The sequence below is a fragment of the Calonectris borealis genome, chromosome 2, assembly GCF_964195595.1.
Source record: "Calonectris borealis chromosome 2, bCalBor7.hap1.2, whole genome shotgun sequence".
Lineage (NCBI taxonomy): Eukaryota > Metazoa > Chordata > Aves > Procellariiformes > Procellariidae > Calonectris > Calonectris borealis.
The window spans coordinates 39456642-39478648 of NC_134313.1; the positions used below are offsets into that span (position 1 = coordinate 39456642).

The 22007-nt window shown below is 41.6% G+C and overlaps 1 protein-coding gene across 1 annotated transcript; it reads right to left on the reverse strand.

Annotated features, from left to right (window-relative positions):
* Window positions 1-607: 607 nt before the first annotated feature.
* Window positions 608-21107, reverse strand: ADHFE1 (alcohol dehydrogenase iron containing 1). Its single transcript, XM_075141731.1, has 15 exons — window positions 20964-21107; window positions 20544-20581; window positions 18212-18255; window positions 18008-18061; window positions 16620-16774; window positions 16257-16453; window positions 15808-15885; window positions 14557-14662; window positions 13180-13332; window positions 11976-12074; window positions 10939-11017; window positions 10698-10794; window positions 7366-7523; window positions 3506-3634; window positions 608-2894 (listed from the first exon to the last, which is right to left on the reverse strand). The coding sequence occupies exons 1-14, from the start codon at window positions 21017-21019 to the stop codon at window positions 3551-3553; spliced, it is 1398 nt and encodes a 465-aa protein (XP_074997832.1). The 5' UTR covers window positions 21020-21107; the 3' UTR covers window positions 608-2894; window positions 3506-3550.
* Between the last annotated feature and the right edge of the window lie 900 nt (window positions 21108-22007).

The following is a 22007-nucleotide window of genomic DNA, read 5'->3' on the forward strand; positions in this document are numbered from 1 at the left end:
GCGGAAAAACCACACATGCAAAGAGAGCTGCGACCCCTGCAAATTCAGTCACTGACAGTCCCGCCATACCCTTGCTCAAAGAGCAAGCCCTTCTTCTGCAAGTGGCCTGGTGATGAGTCAAAGATGGAACCAGGTTTCGAGGCAGGATTAGCAGGGGCGGGTAGGTGTGGAAGACCCTCTTCACAGAACTTGGAGAACACAGGACTAGGGGAGAGAAGTAGCAGGTCAATGTCCACAGCAAGAATCATGAACGTGGTAACTCCTACTCTACTAGGAGTCCCTAGAGTCTCTGAAGCCATTCTTCTGTCATGACTGAATAGCTGCCATTTATGCTTACTTGAAATCTATTCAAAAACCGTGGTCTAGATAAACTGGGCATTTGTTCTTCTTTATATAAAGACTGATAAATCCTTTTATATAGTTACAGCTGTTTAAGGCAGAAAGTAAGTCTCTGACTCCACAAGGAAGAGGAGGGACTCAATCAAGCCCTACTGCTAACCAGTATGACATACAAGGATTCATAGTGTTGTCATGAAATATGTAATAATACTTATAACTATGTACCGATTATGCAGAGTAAGGCATGCAGAAACCATCTTAAATGTTGGCAGAAATACCGTGCAGGAGTTCGGATACTTTTATTTCTGGAATGCCTCTACCATTGCTCTCAGTTGTCACCCACGATACAATGGTTTTGTCTGCACGGCGCCAAGCTCACCAGGCAAACGATGTTGCAGGAGGAATCATTATGGTCTGTGAAGCCAGTGAAAGCCTACTTTCTCTGAATGGTTTTGGTTCATAGTTACTTTATAGGATTGAAGTTAACATGACAGAGTTAAACACTGCTCTCAAACACTTTCAAACAAGCTTGTGTTTATAGCAAGTACAATATTATTTGTTATTTGCATTTCAGTATCATCTAAAGGCAATAACAGATCCATCACGGAGGGCTTGAGTAACAGAGCAGTAACAGGAGCCACAAGAACAAGCTGCCCAGATTTCACACACGTGCCCAACCTCCGCCAGACACTCACAATGACAATGTCACCCCAGCTCCTCACACAAATGCCAGGCTCACGTGCACAAAATAGGCATGTTCAAAGATACAGATATATTTGACTGACTAGGTTGTCTCGGTACAGAGTAATTTAGTAAGATAACAGATGAAAAACCCTGGTAACTCTTCAGTTGTGAATAAAACTACCACTGCCTGTCACACCATCACTATTTGAAAGACAGCACTGTGGGGTCGCTTGAGCTCCCTTGATTTTTCCACAGAAAATTTCCACTAGTAACTAATAATTAGTGGTGGAGGAACACTTGTGTAGCCGATGTCTGTGAGTGAGATTTCACAACCAGTCTAAGCCAAAGACCCTGATGCTGCCAAAGGGGTGTGGGAAACAGAAAAGGTCCTTCTTACAGCACCATCTGCTTATGTTGGGTTAGGTATTCTATCAAACACTTCGTCTCATCTATAAAATATGGATAAAACCTACTGCATCAGAGGGGGGTGTGAGGCTTAATTTAAAAACTAGCAAGAGCTCTGGGTTACCTGGTATAGGAAGTTAAGTGCGAGATTCTGTCAGTTGAAAAAGCAGCCTGCTAATAACTGCCATACTGGCATAAATGGCAAATAAAAAGTGCACTGGAAGGAAATACCCTACATTCCTGCCCATCAAAGTGCTCTGCTGCAGTGATGAAACCCATGTGCTGTTCGGTTCCCCAGAAAGTATATTCTCCCCAAACACAGCATGGCTGCCACAAATTAGGCTCCTGGAAAAAAGATTCTCTCTTCAGGCCTCTGTACTCTACCACAGCCTGGAGAAAGACAGGAGTGGAAAGATGAAACAGGCCAAAGATTATATACAAAAGGGTTTCACAAAAAGATTTTTTTCAAACATGGTAGCTTTGCACAATACAATAAAGTGAATCCCTCACCCTTTGTTATTACACCAGCCTTCATGACAGAGGTTCTTGTGAGCAATTTCAGCAGAGGACAAGATTCAAAAGGACATGGAAATCAAGTATGTGTCCCAGCACAGGCGGAGGCATACTGGCAGTGCAGCCCCTACGGCCACTAAACTCATTCTCTGGTTAAAAAGAAAATCTCCAGTCTTCAACCAGTATCCATCCACCTATTTCAACTGAGCATTAAAAGAGATCCGACGTCAATATCCAGTATGCATCTGCCCTCATTCTAGGATAGCACTGGCTTTATCAGACAAACACAAGAATGCAAAGGTGTAAGTATAGAGCCTTCTACTTCAACAGGGTGACTGAAAAGTGCTCCCTCCTAGCAGAAAGAAATAAGCACTCCAGAAGTTATGGGGTTCTTCTCACATTTGTTTTGTGCTGTAGTAGCTGCATGAATCAGATGCTGAAAGGGCCCAACATGAAACAGAATCTGATTTAAATGAACTGTACACACAACCATGTGCACTTTTTAAAAAAAGAAAAATAGTATTAAAATTTTAGTTTCATTTCTCCCTTTCCCACTTCCCTTTCTCAGTTGACAGTCAACCAGCTGGTTAACTGCTCTGAACGTGCACACTCATTCCCACGTTTAACCAGAGCTCCCAGCGGGGCACTGTGCAGCCATATGCTACACCACCACTTTTTAATATTGAACCACAGCACGCTGCCACTTCCTTAAGTTGGTGGCTGTGCTCTGAGTGACAGCACCTGCAGGAGCTCAGCAGAAGCAATTGCTTCACAGAGAAGCAAGATACAGTTGATAGCTTCTTTCCACAGAATGCAGCAGGAAAAGGGAGCTGTTGCCTCCACAGAGACAAAATGACCATGATGGATGATGCCTTGCTGTTACGTGGTTCCTGTTGAGCATGTGACCATGCTTTACTCTGGTTTTGCTCCTCCTATGAACGCTTCACAGAGATCTTAAAAGGAAAGATAAATACCTGAAAATACATGTCAAAATTTTAACCCAAAGCAAACTTTCAGGAAGCCTTTTCCAAACATGTATGAAGTGTGTAGGTTTTTCCCTAACCAAACAACAAAAAGTACCCCAGTTCAATAGCCTTCCTAGCAAAGCCAGATGGTAAAAAGATGATAAAGTGGAACAGAATACAGCAAGCTGACATCTTCTGCAAGGTAACTCCCCTTCCCTATTTAAAAATGGCTCCAATTATTTCTTAAATAGCATGCCTTTTTAAAACAAAATCCCAGACAATTTTAATAAAAACCATAATTTGTAAAATATGTTGGAATATCCCTTAAAACATTTTTCCAGCTTTGACCACCTCTGAAGCACAAGAAAGCCTTCAGTAAAGCCAGAAGTCTGCTCCAACTTTTATGCAAGTTAATACCACTTGCATAGTCAGTCTACTGAGCAAGGAAAAACCCCACAGACAAGCCTTCACTTCAGACCACTATTTAGTTAAAGATGAATTGCTTGACCTTTTGGCTGTGTACAATGGAACGGAAGTCAAAGACACATAAGTTCTTCCATTCTCTACACAAATTCAGTCCCATATCTATAAGAAATTACCTTTGTGTTAGAATAGAACACACTTTTCAGAACAAAATGTTTAAGCTAATAAAGCTTCATGGAAGCCTCAAAGAGGGCAGATAAGTCTTCTTCTGTTTGGGGGCGCGGTGATAGCTTAGTTACTCTCTCCTGCAAGATTAAAGAAAAACTGCATTACAGAAGGTTGCCAATAAAATTAATCAAACAGTAGTTGCACTATGTGCCTTTGTATTAACGTCCTTAACCGAGAATAACAAGGTTTTGCAAATAAGTAATCAAGTAATTAAGGTTGAAGATTCATCAACTGTACAGTACTTTCAAGAATATATTAGTTTAAATTGCCTATAATTAAATACACAGAAGGAAGATTAAAATGCAGTTAAGTTGCAAAGTCAAGTACTTGAAACACAGGTCTTGTCAGTCACAGATGTCAGTACAGTGGTGTGTAGTATCCTGAGAATACAGTCCATTTCAAAATTCATTTGCCAGCATGGGAACTAGAAAGTCAATTTTTAGGGACCAAGATTTTCAAAATACAACATCTCTCAAAGCCCAGGAACTGCCATAGATGGGAAGAGTAAACAGTGCTTGCAACTCAGACTCAAACAAAGAGACACAGCAAGGGACGGTAGTGAAACTGCTTAATAAATAGCCTGATACTTTGGAATCAGAATACAAAATTGTTGTGGTTGGTCTTCATTTGGATGGTGATTCAACAGAATTTTCGGGTGCTGAAGTCCCACCGACTGAAATGAAACTCAGGTGTATGCTTCACTGCTCTGCTTGACAAAATAACCACAAAGGCAGGGATGGCAATTCAGAAAAGCCCCACGCTACTGAGGATGAGGAGCTGCATTAGTGTAGGTAATCAGTTACTGCAGAAACACTCAGCTGAAAGGGCCTAACATTAATGTACTCGTACTGGTTATGATTAGTACTTTTAAGCTTTCAACAATCAACGATTTTAACATTTATTGAAAGACTGGGGAGAGTTACAAACATCTGCAAAGACAGAGGCCAGGCCTACACTAGGAACGTGTTATCTTTAGATGAATGCAGTGTATTTTGGCAAGACGGAGTTTCTTCTGCTACAACCTGTTTCAACACCTCCCTCGTGGAAGAGGCTGTCCCAGTAAAAGCTTTAAATTTCCCCCCCCTTTTTCACATGTGAGACAGTGGATGTCATTTGCTAGGGGCCTCGCCTCACGCACCAAGTGGGATGCTGGGGAAGGGGCTCCTCCAGCCCTTCGGGGGAGGCTCAGCTCAGATGCCCTCCTGAGCGGAGCACTCACCGCCGCCGCAGCGCAACGCTGCAGTGCAACGCTGCAGCCGCTCCACTTCCCTCTCAACCCACGGGGCTGCGATTTGTGGACAGGCTGGATGTGGTTACGCAGCAAGAGAGGCCACCGCACTGTGAACTTAACATGTGAAATACCGGTCTAGCACAGTGAAGAAGTCAGCTGTGAGATATTCACAGTTCATAATCATGCTCAGCATGGTTAGCATGGTGTGCAACGAGCCTGAAAAGTGCAGCTATGAGTGTGTAACTTTACCTACATGAAGGGCTTTGCTGGTGCAGCAGTAGCAATCAAATGATACCTCTTTTCCCCATCCTGACCAGCGCTGCTGGCACACAGATCCAGCTAAAGAAAAGGCTAAGGTTCTTCTACGCAATTTTGAAACCAAATGGAAAATTCAAACAGCACTAGGGCAAAAGTATGTTTTTTTTTTCAGACTCACAATATGCAAAATGTAACAACTCAGTGCGCAAGCACTCAGTAAATTCATCAGGCTTATATTAGGACACTCTGGGCCAAATTACAGTTTTGCAGCCCTGTGCACCGAGATGGACAGAGTGATCTGTAAAGTCACCCGGGGTGACAGGAGACGATCACCCTGAGACACCGTAGCCTTTCCCAGCTGTATCGACAGCAGGCTGCCAACGGATGCTCCTCCTGTATGCCTCGACACAGAGGCACCAGCACTCCTTCTGCACAAGCCTGCTGATATTTGCTGGTGCCCAGACAGCAAGGCCCCAGCTCACCCAGTCTGACTCAGTGCATTCTGGTATAGTGCCAAAAATGAGCAACTCCTGGCTCATCAGTGGTTCAGCCCCACTGTAGCTGCCTCTGGGATGTCTGCAGGGTGTAGGTGGGCTAGAGAACAGCCCTTCCACCGTCTCTCATTTTCTGTCCTCCCCATCTCCCCTCAAACCCCGTCACAGGGCCGGCCACCTTAGACCCTGGGACAGCATCTTCTTTGCTAGACTCACTGCTGTCTGTAAATAGGATCATTTTCAATAGACTCACTTAGAAAGGAAAATAAAATTCTGTTTTAACTTTAAGTATAAATGTTTGTCCCAGCAGAGTTCCCACCCCAAATCCCAGCAGTTAAGAGTAGATTAGTTTCGTTTTCCTGCAGCCTGCACTTCACAGTGTGGAATACAGCCCGCACACTTACTAGTGCTACCACCACTGCACCACACTGCCTTGCCGACGTGAATGGGTCAGTGCTGTATTCCAAAGAAAACGTACCACAAGGTGAAAAGAAAAAATATACCGAAGATTAAACTGCATGGACTACCTCTGTGGGTAATAATGGACTACCAAGGAACACTAATACATTTTCATCATGCTACATTTCATATACAAAAATGAGGTTTGAGAAACTATTAGGTCATCTAATTTTACACAGTACAATTAATCATCAATGCCGTGAGACGACAGTAAATTAATTAAAAGTCAATTTGAGCTAAGCTAACAAAAAAACAAAAAACCCCTTCAACACCTTTTGGCGAAGAACCTTCCCCCTCCCGCAGCTATGCAAAACATGCCTTCACTGAGATGTTGTGCTTGTGATGACCCAAACCCAACTGTTTGAAAGGAACATATTTATCAGAACGAACCTCCAAAATGCCCCATAACAATGTACATGCATAACCTATTTGATAGGAGCATAGTTTTCTTCCTGGCTTTGCCACTGCTCTGTTGTATGTGATCCTAAATAGTTGCACCTTTGTGTCATTTTCTCAGGTATAAAATAGGAATGTTAATATTTACCCTCTGTTGTAAGTTGCTCTGAGATTTATGAATGAGAAGAACTAGACATGGTAAGAGGTACTGCTATAAAAAGTGAGTAACATTTCAGCCTACAAAATTTTCATTTTCTCCATAGTGTTCATTTCCCTTGCTACTTGGTGGAAATAAATCGTAAGTGGACAGAACAGTCCATAGTGTATGAATCAAGCTGCCTTTTTACAAGGAAGACACTGGATTTTGCTTTTGGAGTGGTGTGTTGCTTTTTGCAGTGTCTTTGTGAGCGCTGAAACAATAAAGGGTATTACAAGTTTAATCTATATCATCCCAGGGGACCTTATTTCAAATTCTGATGCGGGTCAATGGAACAAAAAAGCCATCTGGGAAGAAAAGTGCAACTCCTCAATATGGAAAAGTTTAATGCAAAGTGAGCTCAATCTTTCTTACCAGATAGCACTTGGTACTAAGGCTTTATCTTTAACCCATCCTGCATACATAATTAACAGAGAGAGTTATGAAAAAGCAGTATCTTCTGTAAAGATCAAAGGTCTATGAAAAAATCCTGTTCTTTTAAAATGTGACGTTTAAAAAAAAAAACCCAAACACCTAGCCTTTCTTTCTGAATCCACGCGAAGAACAGACTGCAGCATGCACTCCGTCTCACTGAAAAGAAAAACCTAAACTGTGCAGAGAAACAAAATACAGTTGACTATCCATAATTTTCTCCATTTTAATTGTTTTCATGTAGGACTAGAAATAACATTTGCTTGAAAAGAAACGCTTCTGTTTTTTCAAAAATCTGCTCTTTTTATTTGACAAGAAAAACTGTTTTGCTTTCTGTCTTACCTGAGGCAGAGTGCCTTTGACTAATGCAGGGATGTCTGCTTTAGAATAACCAATTGCAGCTAAGCCATCATCAACATTCAGATCAAACAGGAATTTCCGGAGCGTGTCTGCCAAAATAAACCCCGCATCTTTGATTCTGGCAGTGCGGATGTCAGCTCCTAAAATAAGACATAATGCCTTGACTGTAGGGTGGAGAGAGAGGAGGAAGCCTGTTCCAGACTTAATTTAATCATAATATCAGCTGAATACATATCCATACATAACAGTCACTGCCCTAAAAGCAACGCGAAGTAAAAAGAGGAATCAGTCTTCATTTTACAGTTGGAATAGTTTGTAAAAGGTGAAATAAAACAAGATCAGGAGAAGCAGGTAACTGCTGCCAGAAAGACTAACTGCCACATGAGGTTAACTTCCTTTCCCTCTGTGCTTACAGGGCGAAGCACTTTTCGGTCTGACTAACTGTCAGAGGGAAGAAAGCAGCTAACACATGAACGTCAATGGTATTTATTTTTATGGACAGTGTGCCAAATGCTAACTTTATTTTAAGGCCTTGAGTTTGCTGACATCTAGAGGACATGGAAACCACTGACTATTCTGTTAAATTACACATTCAAAGAGGACGAGAGCATGTAGGCTGAGAAAGACAGGAGATGGCAGGGCAATGTTCAAGGAGTTAAGTAAACCCTAAACTTAATGCTATTTGAATATGTGCTAACTTGTGTAGGATAATGTAGAACTGAAGAGATGGAATAGGCATCTTTGAAACATCTACTGAACAGCAATGAAAGCATCAATATAAAATGAAAGATTACCAATATTTTTTACAGAATAGCTTGCTTCCCCTCCTTCAATGAATGGTCAGGACTTATTTAAAAGTAATAATAAAAACATGTCCAGATAGATGACACAGGTTCCTCCATATGATATCTTTTCAAAGTAAGCTGAGCTAAATTTGTTCTCTGTGTAACCTCAATGATGTTACACCAGAACTATGTTAGGTCCAAGTGCCATACTGAGAGATGAGTAAGAGCACAGCACAGCTACAGGAAAAATATTTCCTGTGATCCTCAGGCAGTTCAGTGTAACATTCAAAGGGGGTTAAGTGAACAGGAGACTAACAAGCTCATTTGAGGAGCTCAGATATTCAGGTAGTACGACTGGCAGTACTGTGATAGAGAATATCTGGGAGAAATTGATAAATAAGGTATGACAGAGTCTTGTACGAAGTCTTATGCTATTGGGATTATTCCATGCAGTCTGAGTTTATCCTGGGTTTTGCTGTAGAGGAGTAACTGGGACATAACTCCAGCATCTTCAGATTGTAAAGTAAAAGGGAAAGGGGCGGGGGGGAAAAGGACAGTAAATGTGAAGGGCAGTTTTAAAATATTGCTATAGTTCTAGTACTTTTTGCTCAACCTAAAGACATCAGTCTTTGATTGCACTTAGAAAATTTCTGGCCACACGCACACCTATTTCAACTGTTTAAGAATCCACCCAGGGAGGTATTAAGATTTTTCGGGCTGTACTGAAATTTACAGCTGTACATACACACAACATAACTATTCAGTGATCTGCTCCATGTCATAAAATACCTTCTAGTCATTGCACTTGGCAACATGACAGATTTGAATCAGCTACTGTAGTCAGTTGGACTCTGGACTGGAATCAGAAGTAAACACCCCAGGTGGGAATTAACAAATTTAATTCCACGTGACATGTTTTTGGCAGAGTCCCTTTACAGCAAGGCAGACAATAACATAGTTCAAACTTCTATTGAGAAAATTAACAGAGCTTTTAGAGACAGAATTTATGGCAGCAGTTGATACCACAAAACCTAAAGGAACTGCTTTTTAACCACTTGTTTTAAAATCAAGGAGCCACAGTCAAATTCTCTGATATGCTGTGCTGGCCAGTTATCCAGAAATATTTTCTTAGCCTACTTTGAGTTGTATGTTATTGCTGTAGGAACACAGATATTTTGTAGCTTAGTATATATGATTCCAATTAGGTTTGTGTTCTGGTTTTGACCATAGGCAGAACTGCATACTTCGGAGGAAGGCTGAACAAACCTCATAGCCAACATTTATAAAATAAACAGAATTTTCCCCCAATGTATTTTTCCTGACCATGTTGTTTTACATCCTCTTTAAAATACTGTGATATTTTCATTGTCTGTATAAAAGTCCCACTCTTCCTTGAAACCCACAATGCTTTCAGATTACTTATACAAGGAAGTCATACACGTGACTGGATTGCTGTGACTTGCATACAGAAGGCTGACCATACAAGGGACTGAACACAAATTTTCCAAATACCAGCAGAATTGCCCTAACCACTTTCTCTCTACACTGCTGCGCATGTGACTGTGATTGTTCATTAGCGAGCATGGGTATTAGCAGCAGTTTAGCTACAACACAGTCTAGTGCAGACAAAAAACTTTGACCTCAGATATAAATAAATTAGCCCACTGCAGAGCCGTGTTGTCACAGCTAGCCTGCTAACAGCTCCAAGATTACACCACTGAAAACTAGTTTATTACACACAGTCATGTTGGGGGTGCAACAAAGAGGTATCCTTTCTCTAGGACGCCTTCCAGTGATGGTTTGCACAGGTAACAAAGCACTGTATGAAAAGATAATCTTTAAATGAGCTGTCAGCTTGCAGCATTTACTTTTATTCTGCTAAGAAGCAGAAAAGGCCACTTTGTTCATTAACCCACTTCTGAGCCATCACAGATGTGTCCACAGAGTAGCTACTCCATGCTTTCCCTTGACGATGCCACTGAGAAATTCCAACACCTACAAACAAGCTTAGGCCTACATTAGAAAGATCAAAACCCACAGCTGTGTGCCACAGAAAAAGAGCAGGAGTGATTCAGAATATCACTCTGTCCTGATTCATTGCCACAGCAGGAAATGTGTTAGGCAAAATGCTTCCTTTTAGCTAACAGATGCACCTGACTACTGGTTTGTTTTATGGTATCTACTTTAAAGTAACTGCTCTCCATAAAGCACCAAGAGAGATGCCAATCACAGCTACTCTCTCCTGGTTCATAACACATCTACAGTTAATTTCAGCTGTCCAGTTTTCTAGCCAAGAAGCAGATTTCTCCAGCTTGCTTCTCTAACTGCATCATCCAATATCAAAATTTAGCATTATTCTACCTAAGTTTGCATTATGTGTAACTCAGACTCCAGAATCTTGTTTTTTAAACTTAAAACCCCTGCAACAACCAACTACAATTGCTTGCACGCATCCTTTTTTCCTCCCAAAAAGACATTTTGGAAAGAGTTCCATTTGTACGAGTAAGTTGTATCTATAGAGATTCCTACCTAGTATCTCCGCAGCTTCCAAGTGCCGCTCAGGATGCACCTGTGCCGTGAAAGCAAACACTGCTGGCGATGTCAGCACCACAGAAAGGCCATGTGGCTGGGGAAAAAAGAAAAAAAAAAAGAATAAAATCACATCAACAGGACATGTACTTTCAGCTTCAATGTGCTTTAATGCTCATTAATGTGAAATAACAGAGAATTGAAATGTAAAATACGAAAACAAAGATAAACCAAGTTTTACCACTAAAGAGTGATCCACATTATAATCCTTTGGTTTATAAGTTTTCACCAAACCAGAAATAGGGTAAGACATTCCATGGCTGGAACAGAGAGTAGAGAGAAAGTGGTTAGGGCAGCTCTCCCGGTATTTCGAAAATTTGAGTTCAGTCTCCCTTGTGTGGTCAGTCTTCTGTATGCAAGTCTCTTAGGTTCAGGTACTCAAAAGGTATTTAGGTAGACATATGGTATGGATGTTAGGTACAGACAACCCTCACCCCTCTGCACCTTAGGGACCCAGCTGTAAAGAACAGTACCTCCTTACTTTGCGAGTGTGAAGTTATATTACTCCACTGACTGGACTGAAAGATGTTCAGCTATTAAAGTAATACAGATATGCCAAAAATAGCATAATCTGCATCCCTACCTGCTCACACTGCCTGAGAAAAATAAACATTAATTTTAAAGTATAATTAAAGAGTGGATTTGCTCAAACAAAAGGAATGAAAGGAAGGTCTCTGAAGAGAATGACTGCTAATAACTTCTCCACACAATTCAGGCTTAGGCTTTGCTTCTCTGAGATTTTCACCCATATGAAACTACATTGCCTTGCAATATTAATTACAGCTCATTTCAGCCTGCTGAATGCCTACCCCACAGGCAAACTTACAGACAATTGCATCAGTTCAGGAACGGCACAAGATTACCTCATTGCTGTCTTGCTGCAGAACAGCTGGCATGAAATTCAACATCTTAAATGCCATTGATGTTTTTTTTTTTTTCTAACTATGGTTTTTACTATCGAGGAAGGTAAAGAAGGCCATGTTTTGTAATTTTTACGTGATTGGATTTGAGTATCACAACCAGAATACACAATCCTCATACACATGAATGCCAAGAGCCCATCAATTTTTCACAACACAAGGCTCTCCCTGCATCGCAGGCCAGGCTACAATATCTTACTATATATTCAGCAACAAAGGCAGCGATGTTGTTGACAATCTGAAACAAACATTAGCTAGAAACTGACCTCGGATGGGGTTAACATTTTTCTGTACTCACCAGAGATGAACACCAGCATTGCCAAAGCCAATACCAGCAAAAGCACTTGCTAGGTGCATGTTGGCTCTTGCTTCACGGTCTTCAGGGTTTCTGATGGCTCTGTGCACCATGGAGACAATGGTACCAGTGAATTCACAAACAGATTGGTAATTCAGGATGGAGAAGGGAGAGAGCGCTTCTTTATGGTCAGATATACAAAAACCTCTAAGGTAAGCTGAGATAAAAATGCTGGAAATAGGACCAATTCACACTTCAGTCAGAGAACAATCCTGCTTCTGGATCGGTAAGTAGATCAAAGTGGTTCAAAACTGAGTAAATAGAGAGAATTTAGCCATATTCACCTCAGTGGTGGTTTAAACAATTCTACTTAGGAGCTTTGGCAATCCTACGTATGGCTCCAAGATCACTCCAGTTTTCTCACCATCTCATTAGGTGGTGGTCTGGACCCCCTTGCCTTCCTACGCATCAGACTGCTTGTGTAGTTTGACAACATGGAGAAAAAGTCTCATGAATAGATTCCACAGGAACGATAAACAACTACTTTAATTAGTTAAGTACTATAAAAAGTTTTTTACAAAAAAACCCCACACTGAACTTTAATAGAAGTGCACACGGTATACAAAAGCTGTATACAGGCAAAAACTGTATTGGCAGGGATCAAAACCAACTCCCAGTCAAGTCAACACTTAATCTAAATTGAAAGTCTTCTAAGTATGAACTAGTTTTCAGTCAATGCGTAATTTTGCACAGTCGTAAGTACACGTGGTTACCTTCTTGATGGACATATAAGTATCTTAATTTACACTGAAGGTCACAGAAATTACACCAGCAGTATTTCATTCAATTTGTTACATACTCTCCTTTTACTGTCATAGAAAGAGGAGTCTTGGAAAAAAAACGTGAATGCTGCTCCCACATTAACTGAGCAGCTCGAAATACCTTTAACTGAGGACTTAGAAAATAGATTCACAGAGGCTTTAAAAAGCTACCTCCTCAAGACAACCTTGGAACCCTAATTTTACTTTCAATGTTATTTGAAAAACTTTTTGCTTTATTCAAGAGAAATCCAGGGTAGAAAATGAAGGTTTAATGTAGTAGTTTGCCTTATTTTAGCCTAAAATTCAAATTCTTCTAATGATCCCTTTTTGGGCTGAAGACTGAAGACTGAACATACTGCAAGGGGAGTGGCTGTTAAACGTATTACCTTTTCAAATATTTAGCCACAATGCGCAGAGCATGAAGAGCCCAGACATCACTGATGGGGTTGCTGCCTTGGTAAGCTGGTCGGTTGATTGGATTTGAAGGGCAGGGACTACGCATGTTGTAAGGAAGAGCGGTGTACGATTCCAGAGCATGGCTAACAGAAAGATTGAAAAATGAATTATTTAAGTGGGAGAGCTCCATTTTACTGCCCTGCTGCCCTTTGAATGCAGGTTTTTCTTATTTACTTCTGGTGTTTAACAGTTGCCAAAACCAGAAATACAATCTCATAGACAACTGGGAGAACGCTGGGCGGGCACCTGCAGAGTGCTTTGCTCTCCAACAGACACACAGAAGGCAATCCAAACGCAGTCACAGTCTATCAGCTCACACCATGCTTAAAGTTAGGGTGTAATGACTTTCACTGAAGTGCACTGTGCATCTGCAATGGGTGCGTTTCCCTTCTGTAGGACAGGAACCGTCAGAGGGTTTAGCACTGGAAGCATTGTAAGCTACCTTTTGTTTAAAAGTATTGATCTTTAAAAAATGAGGAGTATGATACTTAAGCTAAGTGGAACTGCCAACAGTCCCACCTCCCAGATACTCATGAATCTGCCCCCCTAAAGAAGGGGCACTGCCTACATTGCTACATTTAGATCCACAAAACTACAGACAAACCATTTTCATTTATGAACAAATGCCTCAATTCTATTACAGACATTGTAGTTCAGGATACTTCACCAAGCTTGAGAAATCACACAGTTTCATTATACATCTATCACTTTAATGTACACAGCACCCAGAAACCAAGTAAGCTCTGGCCCTCTGAATAGAAACTTTCATGCATTTTGTGCAGTTAAAAGCTGTAGGTTTAAGATGAAGAAAATTTTGTGCCAAGTGAAAAGCACATTATGAGAGAGGTTCTGAAGACGGTCATAATTGGGCTAACATCTGCCAGCATCCCACAAGCCTTCACAAATTTTTCTTGACACATCGTGGCTTTTATTTGAAAATCCTTGTTCTCTATTCCCCGTCGTGTCTGTGAGACATGCTAAACACTGTCACAATTGTGATTAATCATCTACTTGATCTCTTAAAAAGGGACACCTGGATTCTCTTCCCTGACAACAACCAACCTGGAGGCAAATGGCTTCTCCAGTGCACTGCAAAAACATTAAAATTTCTGCAAATGAGTGATTTGTTTCCGTGCATTCTGAGGGAGGTAGTCAAAGTATAATGGAGACCACCTTAACAAGAACAGGAAAGAGAGAAAAAAAAGTATCATCCTTTTCTGCGCCTAAAATATATTTTTTCTACAATCATCATAGTAAAAATACAAAATTGTAATAAATTCAAGTAGCAGCCTACACAGAAAACTCACCAAAGCACATCAAAGCCACTGTTGGCCACTATTCGCTCAGGCATAGACAATGTGTGTAAAGGATCAACGATGCCTAATGTTGGTTTAATGGCTCTTGAAGCAATACCTGCAATACGTAAGTGAGGAAAATGAGTTAAAGATTTTTTGCAACAAAATAGGACAAGACAAGCTTAAGGTTCAAAACATAACAATGATGAGGGGAAATGATTTGAAACAACGAAGATAAAAGCAAAGAGAGAGAAGGGTGAGTAAGAAGTATCTATGAATCCAAGTCGTACTGATGATGAAGTCCCTGTAAGAGAATTTTATGATTTGAGACTGTTGCCTGAAGTGAATTATACCAGACAATGTTCTCTCTCCATTTGTAACTCTCCCTGAGTAGCCTATACTTTCAAAATGTCTGTGCTGAACGGCATCTGCAACATTATTCTTAGGTTTGTATCTTCTGTGAATAATCAGAGGGCAAGACTGGTTTGTGTCTACAAGCAATTGCTATTGCTAATTGCTGTCTTCAGCATCTGTAATAACCATGCCTTCATATTTTGGTTAAGGGGCCACCGATGTAGCTTTGAGAGAGAGAGACATACAGACACACAGGCACAAACAGGCTGACTGACTACATATAGACTAGAAAACTCTGAGCTATGCTCAGAGCTCCTCACCACACCCATTTGGGTCCCAAGTACTGTAGACTGTGTGGCATATAAAATCCACACATTTAGAACGAAACCCTCAAAACAGCTATGAAGCTTAGGATAACATTTTAGCCTTAATATTTATTTGCCAGGGATAAAAAGGCCAAAGGAAGACAGTGCCCCTCACTTGCACAGCATCTCAGGCCTGAGGTTTCAAAAGTCAGGAAAAGAAACATTTGGTTGCAATTACACAACAAAGAAACAGAAGTCTTAAAAGCAGAAAGCAAAATACAGAGGAAATGAGGAACAGTTGGTTGACCCTGAATGTAAGTAGAAATTTCCTTTGCAATTAACATTTTCTGCCATTTAAGAACTTGAAAGATTTTAGTTTCCTGTTTTGCCTTCAAACTATAATCCACTGTATTACATAGGTATTTCATTATGTTAATATGCTATAAATTTAATTCAAGGAGGAAACCTTTAAGCTCTTCAAATTTGCCTGTGGCAGTTGAATCAAACAAAATGACACCTGAAACGGCATTCTTTTCAAGGCAGGGAAATAATGAAGACATTGGAAAAGCAATTGTCTTGAATAGCAGACAAAAAAAAATCTCACCGGTTTTTACTCTTAGTTCTTTGAAGTCAAAAATGGCAACACCAGTGGTTTCACTTCCAGTTCCAGCTGTCGTAGGAACTTAAAAGGAAGAATGGGGATAACAACAAATAATAAGTAATACATAATATTGCAAAATAAATAAATAAAAACACAATAAAAATACAGGATCCAGGAAATCTCAGAGGTATCCCTGATCCGAAGCCAACAGGTCAAAGCGAAACTGCCACTTTGATCTCTTTTCTCAGTAAAAGGAGTCAAACTCAGGTAAAAAAGACAAGCTAATGACAAAAACCGTGATTTTACTTCCACTGAAGTAAATAGCAAAATTGCTGCTGAATACAACTAGAGGAGAAGTAAGCCCACAGGAAGGTGAAACAGTCGTGGTAAACTGATTTCACCAGAGTGTAGAACGACTCCCTCACTCTCCGCACACCCCCCTCCTGCCTTACCTGCAATGAGTGGCTTGAGGGGCACAGTGACAGGCTTCCCTTTCCCAATAGGAGCATTGACGTAATCCAAGAAGTCCGATGTAGGGCTGGACGCATACAGGTTGGCAGCTTTACAGGTGTCTATTACAGACCCACCTCCAACAGCAACATAGGCATCAAACTCTCCCTTTTTAGCAAATTTAATGGCGTCCAGGAAACTGGGAAAACAAGAAAAGCTTTCCAATTAGTCAGGAGAAAAACAGCACACAGAGAAACAAACTATTAAGACCAGTGTAGAGGTCACAAGGAGGTGTTTAAACAGCTGTATGGCATGCTGTAAGAGCCGAGGCACTACTTTGAGAAGCGCACTGTCAGAAGTAGTACCTTTGGTCTGTTGGCTCCACCCGGACATTGTCATACATCTGAAAGTTTATATCATGTTTTGCCAAGGAATTCAATACTGCATTTACAGGAGGGAGTTGGGAGAGGTTTTTATCTGTCATCAGACAAACTCTTCTAGCACCAATATTCTGCAGGTCCTACAATAACAATGAAATTAAAAACCAAACAACTGGTATAAAATCATACACTGAACTATTTAAATACTAATCCAAATCAACTGAACCATTTAATAATAATAAAAACCCCAACCTAAAAATAGTCGGTTATTGTAAAATTTTTGAAACAGCATCAGCTAAAGAAAAAGAGGATTAACCACATACATATAGGATGCAGAAAACAGCATAAGGTATAAAGCTTCCAAACTTATATAGTTGAAGTCTTATGATAGAACAAAACTAATGATAAAGATGTCGAACAAGTGAAAACCACGTGGAACCACTTAAGACTACAGTAAAATGTAAAAAAATTTTTTGAAATATTTTTTTCCTACACAATTCCTCTGACATAAAAAGGCTTTTCCACAGGTTATGCCTCCCCTAACTGCCTACCAAAGGATGGCATTAAAATCTTGAAAATTTAATATTGAATATTAATTTATTGATGAAAAATAGAAATAAGGTGGTAAAAAAAAGAAAAATGATACTGCATCCTACCGTTGCTAAATTAATTGTCACAATAGCTATATAATACATGCAGTTCTAAATAATCCTAATGCTGTTTAAAGACAGAAGTTTATCTAACTTCATTTACTATCTATTAACTTACTTTACAAATTTGCAAATAAAAAAGAGAACTGTTAATGCCATAAAGGCCAAGAAGAGAAGAAAAAGTGATAAATGAAAAAACCCAATGATAAAGGCAAACTGGAACAACGTACTCGGGTGAATCATCTCACACTGCTGAAACAAAAATTCTACACTTTCACAGTGCAAACTCAGAGCTGAATGGATACCCACCTAATTTAATGGAAAGTTTCTGATTCATTTTAATAAGCACTGAAAGAGATGAAAGTGATCTTGAGAAAATCCTGGTGAGTCAACAGGATTCAAAACTTTTTGAAATAAATTCCCTGTCAGAGAAAAATCTTGTTGCATAATCCTGGCAAATCATCAACGATCTAATTATCTACTAAGCTGCATTTCATGTACTCACTTATACCACTGCAACATTGATGTAACATGCTTCTGTTCTTTACCCAACAGTATTTTCCAACCTTTTTACACTGGTATATATGACTACACATACTGCAAAGCGGTGGAGATTCAGACACACCATATATAAGCTTTCCCTTATAAAATGGATTGATAGCACCAGCAGCCCTTTAAAAAGTAACTTTTCACCAGTGATGGACTTACACTGTGGAAGCTTACCATGCCAATCTCTTTAGTAACTCCTTCTCCATATCGGACGTTCGAAATGGCCATCTACAAAAAAAGAACATGGAGAAATGGCATCTAGTCCCAAGCAGTCAAAGTGAAATATAAATATTTACTAATGTAAATATCTGATAAATGCCATTTTGAAGTATACAAAATACTACTTTTAAATCAAATGTATTTTATTATTGAATCTACCTCAAATGCATAGTCTGTATTTCCCAGGGTAGGCCGTTCAGGGACTGGAATGGAAATGAAACAGTAAAATTAGGGAACAAAAAGTGACTTCAGTCTGTATCTCAATACTAAAGTTGACAGATTCCTTTGCTTTTAAAATCACTAATACATTTGCACAGGTCATCTTGGCTTGTCTGGGTAACAGTTACCCATTTCGTCTCTTGTTGTTTGCGAGATCAAATGATCCAATTACTTAATTCAATTCATACAATTCAGCAAAGCAAGGGTGTTTTTTCCTTCCTTCAAGAATTAATTCTTTCCTATAAAAACTGAGTAAGTTAGCAGGAAGTTTGCATAAGAATTTGTTTGCAGTCTGGAAGACCAGAACAGTACATAGCAAGTATATAGAACTGAGTATCCGCAGAGCGTACAGGCTGCTACATACAGGTTGAGAGGTGTTACAAACGCGTAGGGGCTACATGATGACCTTCAGGACAACTTTTAGGACAAATCCATGAAGCATCCTCCACACGCACCCGGATAGAGAACATCTTTGGTATGTGTGAGAGTAATACTGACAGGTGTTTACACTTCTTTTTACTTCTGCCTAGTCCTGAACTTGCAGGTGAAACTGAACTGCTTGCTTGAAAATTAAGAAACTACACGCATTGCTAATAATAAACATAGTTTTAATAAGAATTGGTGTGTCACTATCAACTTTATTTAGTAGAACGGAGAAGACATTTATAAGGATAGTATTTCAGTCACATCCTTTCTCTGCCATGTCATTCTTGCATAAATTTCCACAAACCTCCCCATTTCTTGCATATCCTGATTTTGCCACAAAGTGAAGCAAACTGCATTAACTGAAACAGTCCATTCTTCTCCAAGAAAAGATCAGATGAGGCATTCTGCTCTTCCTGCTGAAGTCATGCCTTCTGTCTTCTATATTAATTGAAAATATGTGATTTGGATTCAGATCCGATGAGTGAAGCCATGATAATGAGTCTTACAGACACTCTGGGGTGCACTGAAGCACTGACCCACAACAGTAACAGATAGATGTATTAAAATCCTTTATGCACTTTCTATTCAAGCCCAGGCAGCTGCTGTCAGCTCTTTCACTCCCACCTCTTGCCAGGCTGTACGTGTTTGACCTCTCCTGGAGTTTGAGTCTGCTGTACTCTCAGTCATTAATTTGACAGGCTAAGAACATGTCCAAGCCATTTACTCTCTTGCTTTCTGATAGTATAATAGATGCCCTGCTGTTATATTCTTGAGCCAAACTTAACTTTCAGGAAGAATTTTACGGAGTTCAAAAATTGCACTATTTCCTCAAACACAATGAACATTTTTTTTTCTGCTACAGTCACTATTAAATCAATTCCCACTATTTGGACACTTACTGAACCAATACCATCTTGCTACATTATAGACTCAACTGCTGCCTAAAACTTACAGAGAGGGTTCTTAACTAAGACTTCTAGGCTTTAGAAAGGGCTTAGTTTGAATTAACTGAGTAGGTCATCAAGCAGACAAGCAGAAGAATGAGATTCTGTTTCTCAGCTGCACTATTGTCTTGCTGTATGATGATCTTGGGCAAAAAAAGTATCTGAACATATATATAGGTTTTCCATATGTAAAATGGTAATGGTAATTCTTTAAGAAGTGTCTTAAGTAAAGCACGTGAAACCAAGCCACTCAAAATTACACATTGGTGAAATTATTGCCCAAAATACTAATTTTTATTGGATCTGGAGACTGACCATCACACAGATAGCTATTCCATAGCCTCCCTACAGTCAGTGCAAACAGAAATTCCTCCCAGGGTGACCCGGTCACTCGGTGCAGCTCTCCTGCTCTCACTGCACAACCCTGGCCTAAGCGAGCTGCGTTCTCGGGACTGACTGTACAAAAAGCCTATAGAGATTACATTCCCCAAGCCAAAGCAGACCTTTGTGAATAGCTCCTTTTTATCCATATTGCTTCCTGTTCCTTTTCTAATGTAACAGATGTGTATTTTTCCTCTCAAAAGCAAATCTTAAAGCTGAGATGGCTCAGGTGATGACAGCGGTAGTGGCAGCCAGAGTAAATTTCTGATTAACTTGCCTCGCGGTCAGGGGAGGGAGGGAGAGGATGCATTAGTTGTGGCTTAGGTGGGAACAGCAAGTCTCTCCAACAACACCACTATCATCGTACAGTTGCAAAATAACAGACTGCTTACCTTATCCTTTGAACTGTTCTCTTTCCTACCTGTTGCCTGCACCCTCTGCCCAGATTACACCGATATGTACGGCTCTACAGGGCCACGGTCTCCTACAGAATCATTTTGGAGACACAAATTAAGTCTTACCTTGGGAATAAGTCTGGCAATGGCTCGGGCACCGACATCTAGTTAGAAAGTAAAAAAAGGAGGCACGGTTAAAAGGAAAAACTAAAGAAGAAAAACCAATCTGTCTTTGCCTAAAAGTCTCCTGTATGCACTGTTCATCGCGCCCTACCAGCGGAGCCCGGCTGAGGAGGCGGCCTGGCCCACCCCGGGGCCCAGGGCAGCGGCCGGCCGGCAGCTGGGGTCCCGCCGGCGGAAGAAGACGGCCCTCAGCCGGCCGCGGGGTGCCCGTGTGAGGCGGAAGGCAGCGCTAGGGAGGGGCATTAGGAGACCCCCGCCCCGCTGCCGGCACCTGCCGATAAAGGGAGGAAAAACCAGCGGCCCCGCGGGCGGCCCCGCCGGGCTCCGGGCTCCCCGCAGCCGCCCCGGCCCGCCCGCACTCACGCTGCCCGCTGCAGCTGCCGCAGGAGGCGGGCGGCCCGCTCCCGCCCCGCCGCCATCGCCGCGGCTCTGGGGGGGCCGAGCCGGCGGCAGCGCCTCCTCCTGGGTCGCTTCCCGACCGCCGCTTCGGTCACAGGGTTTACCACAGCCCAGGACCTTTGCGCGGCTGCAATGAGCACTGTCCCGGTGCAGCTCCTCCCGGCCTGCCAGGGGCCCCGCCCGAAGCTGCCAAACCCTCACCCGCTTGGGAGAGCCAGAAAGCGGCAGCAGCCACGGAGCACCCCCACCTCTGCCGGGGTTCCCTCGTCGCTGCTGGAGATGCACAGGCTGCCCGGGGCTTTAGCGGGGAAAGGTCACCAATAACGCCCTCGGCAGCATAAAACACTTAGCGGGGCTGCGCGCGTGTGGGAAAAAAGCCGCGCTCTCCGGTGGAGTGGGTACAAGACGTGCCCCGTGGAAACTGCAGGAAAACCGGAGGTCTGGAACATACTCAAAACGACTTTTTCTCCACATTTCCAAGGGCTTTTTGCACCTGCTTTGCACAGCTCCTTACACCAAAGGCTTGGCATCAGTGGGTTGTGTCCATGAGACCATTCCTGCCACTGGCAAGTCGGAAGCAGCCTGCGGTGGTGCAGGCTGCTCAGCACAGTGGCAAGAAACGTTTAAGAGGCAAAGAGCACATCCTACGCAAAGCCCATAGGTTGAGCACTATAGTCAGTCCGTCAACGCCACGCAAATCCCTTCAGCTCCAAGGCGTACGTACCCCTTCTGCCCTCAGCAGCCGCCTTACAGACAGAGGTTTGCTTTTTGATTGTGCTCAAGCTGCCATCCTACTGAACTGCTACAGAAGGAGGTAACAGAACTGCTACCGTCACCTAGCTTTTCCAAAAACTCATTTGCAGTGAAATACAACGTTATAATTAACCACTCACAAGTTTACTACTCGAAAGTTTGAGAACTTGTTTTACTACCCCTCTTACCAGGAACAGCCCAGGGAACAGCATCCTTCCTGTAGCTAAGCCACACATTGGGACAGCAAATGGTATT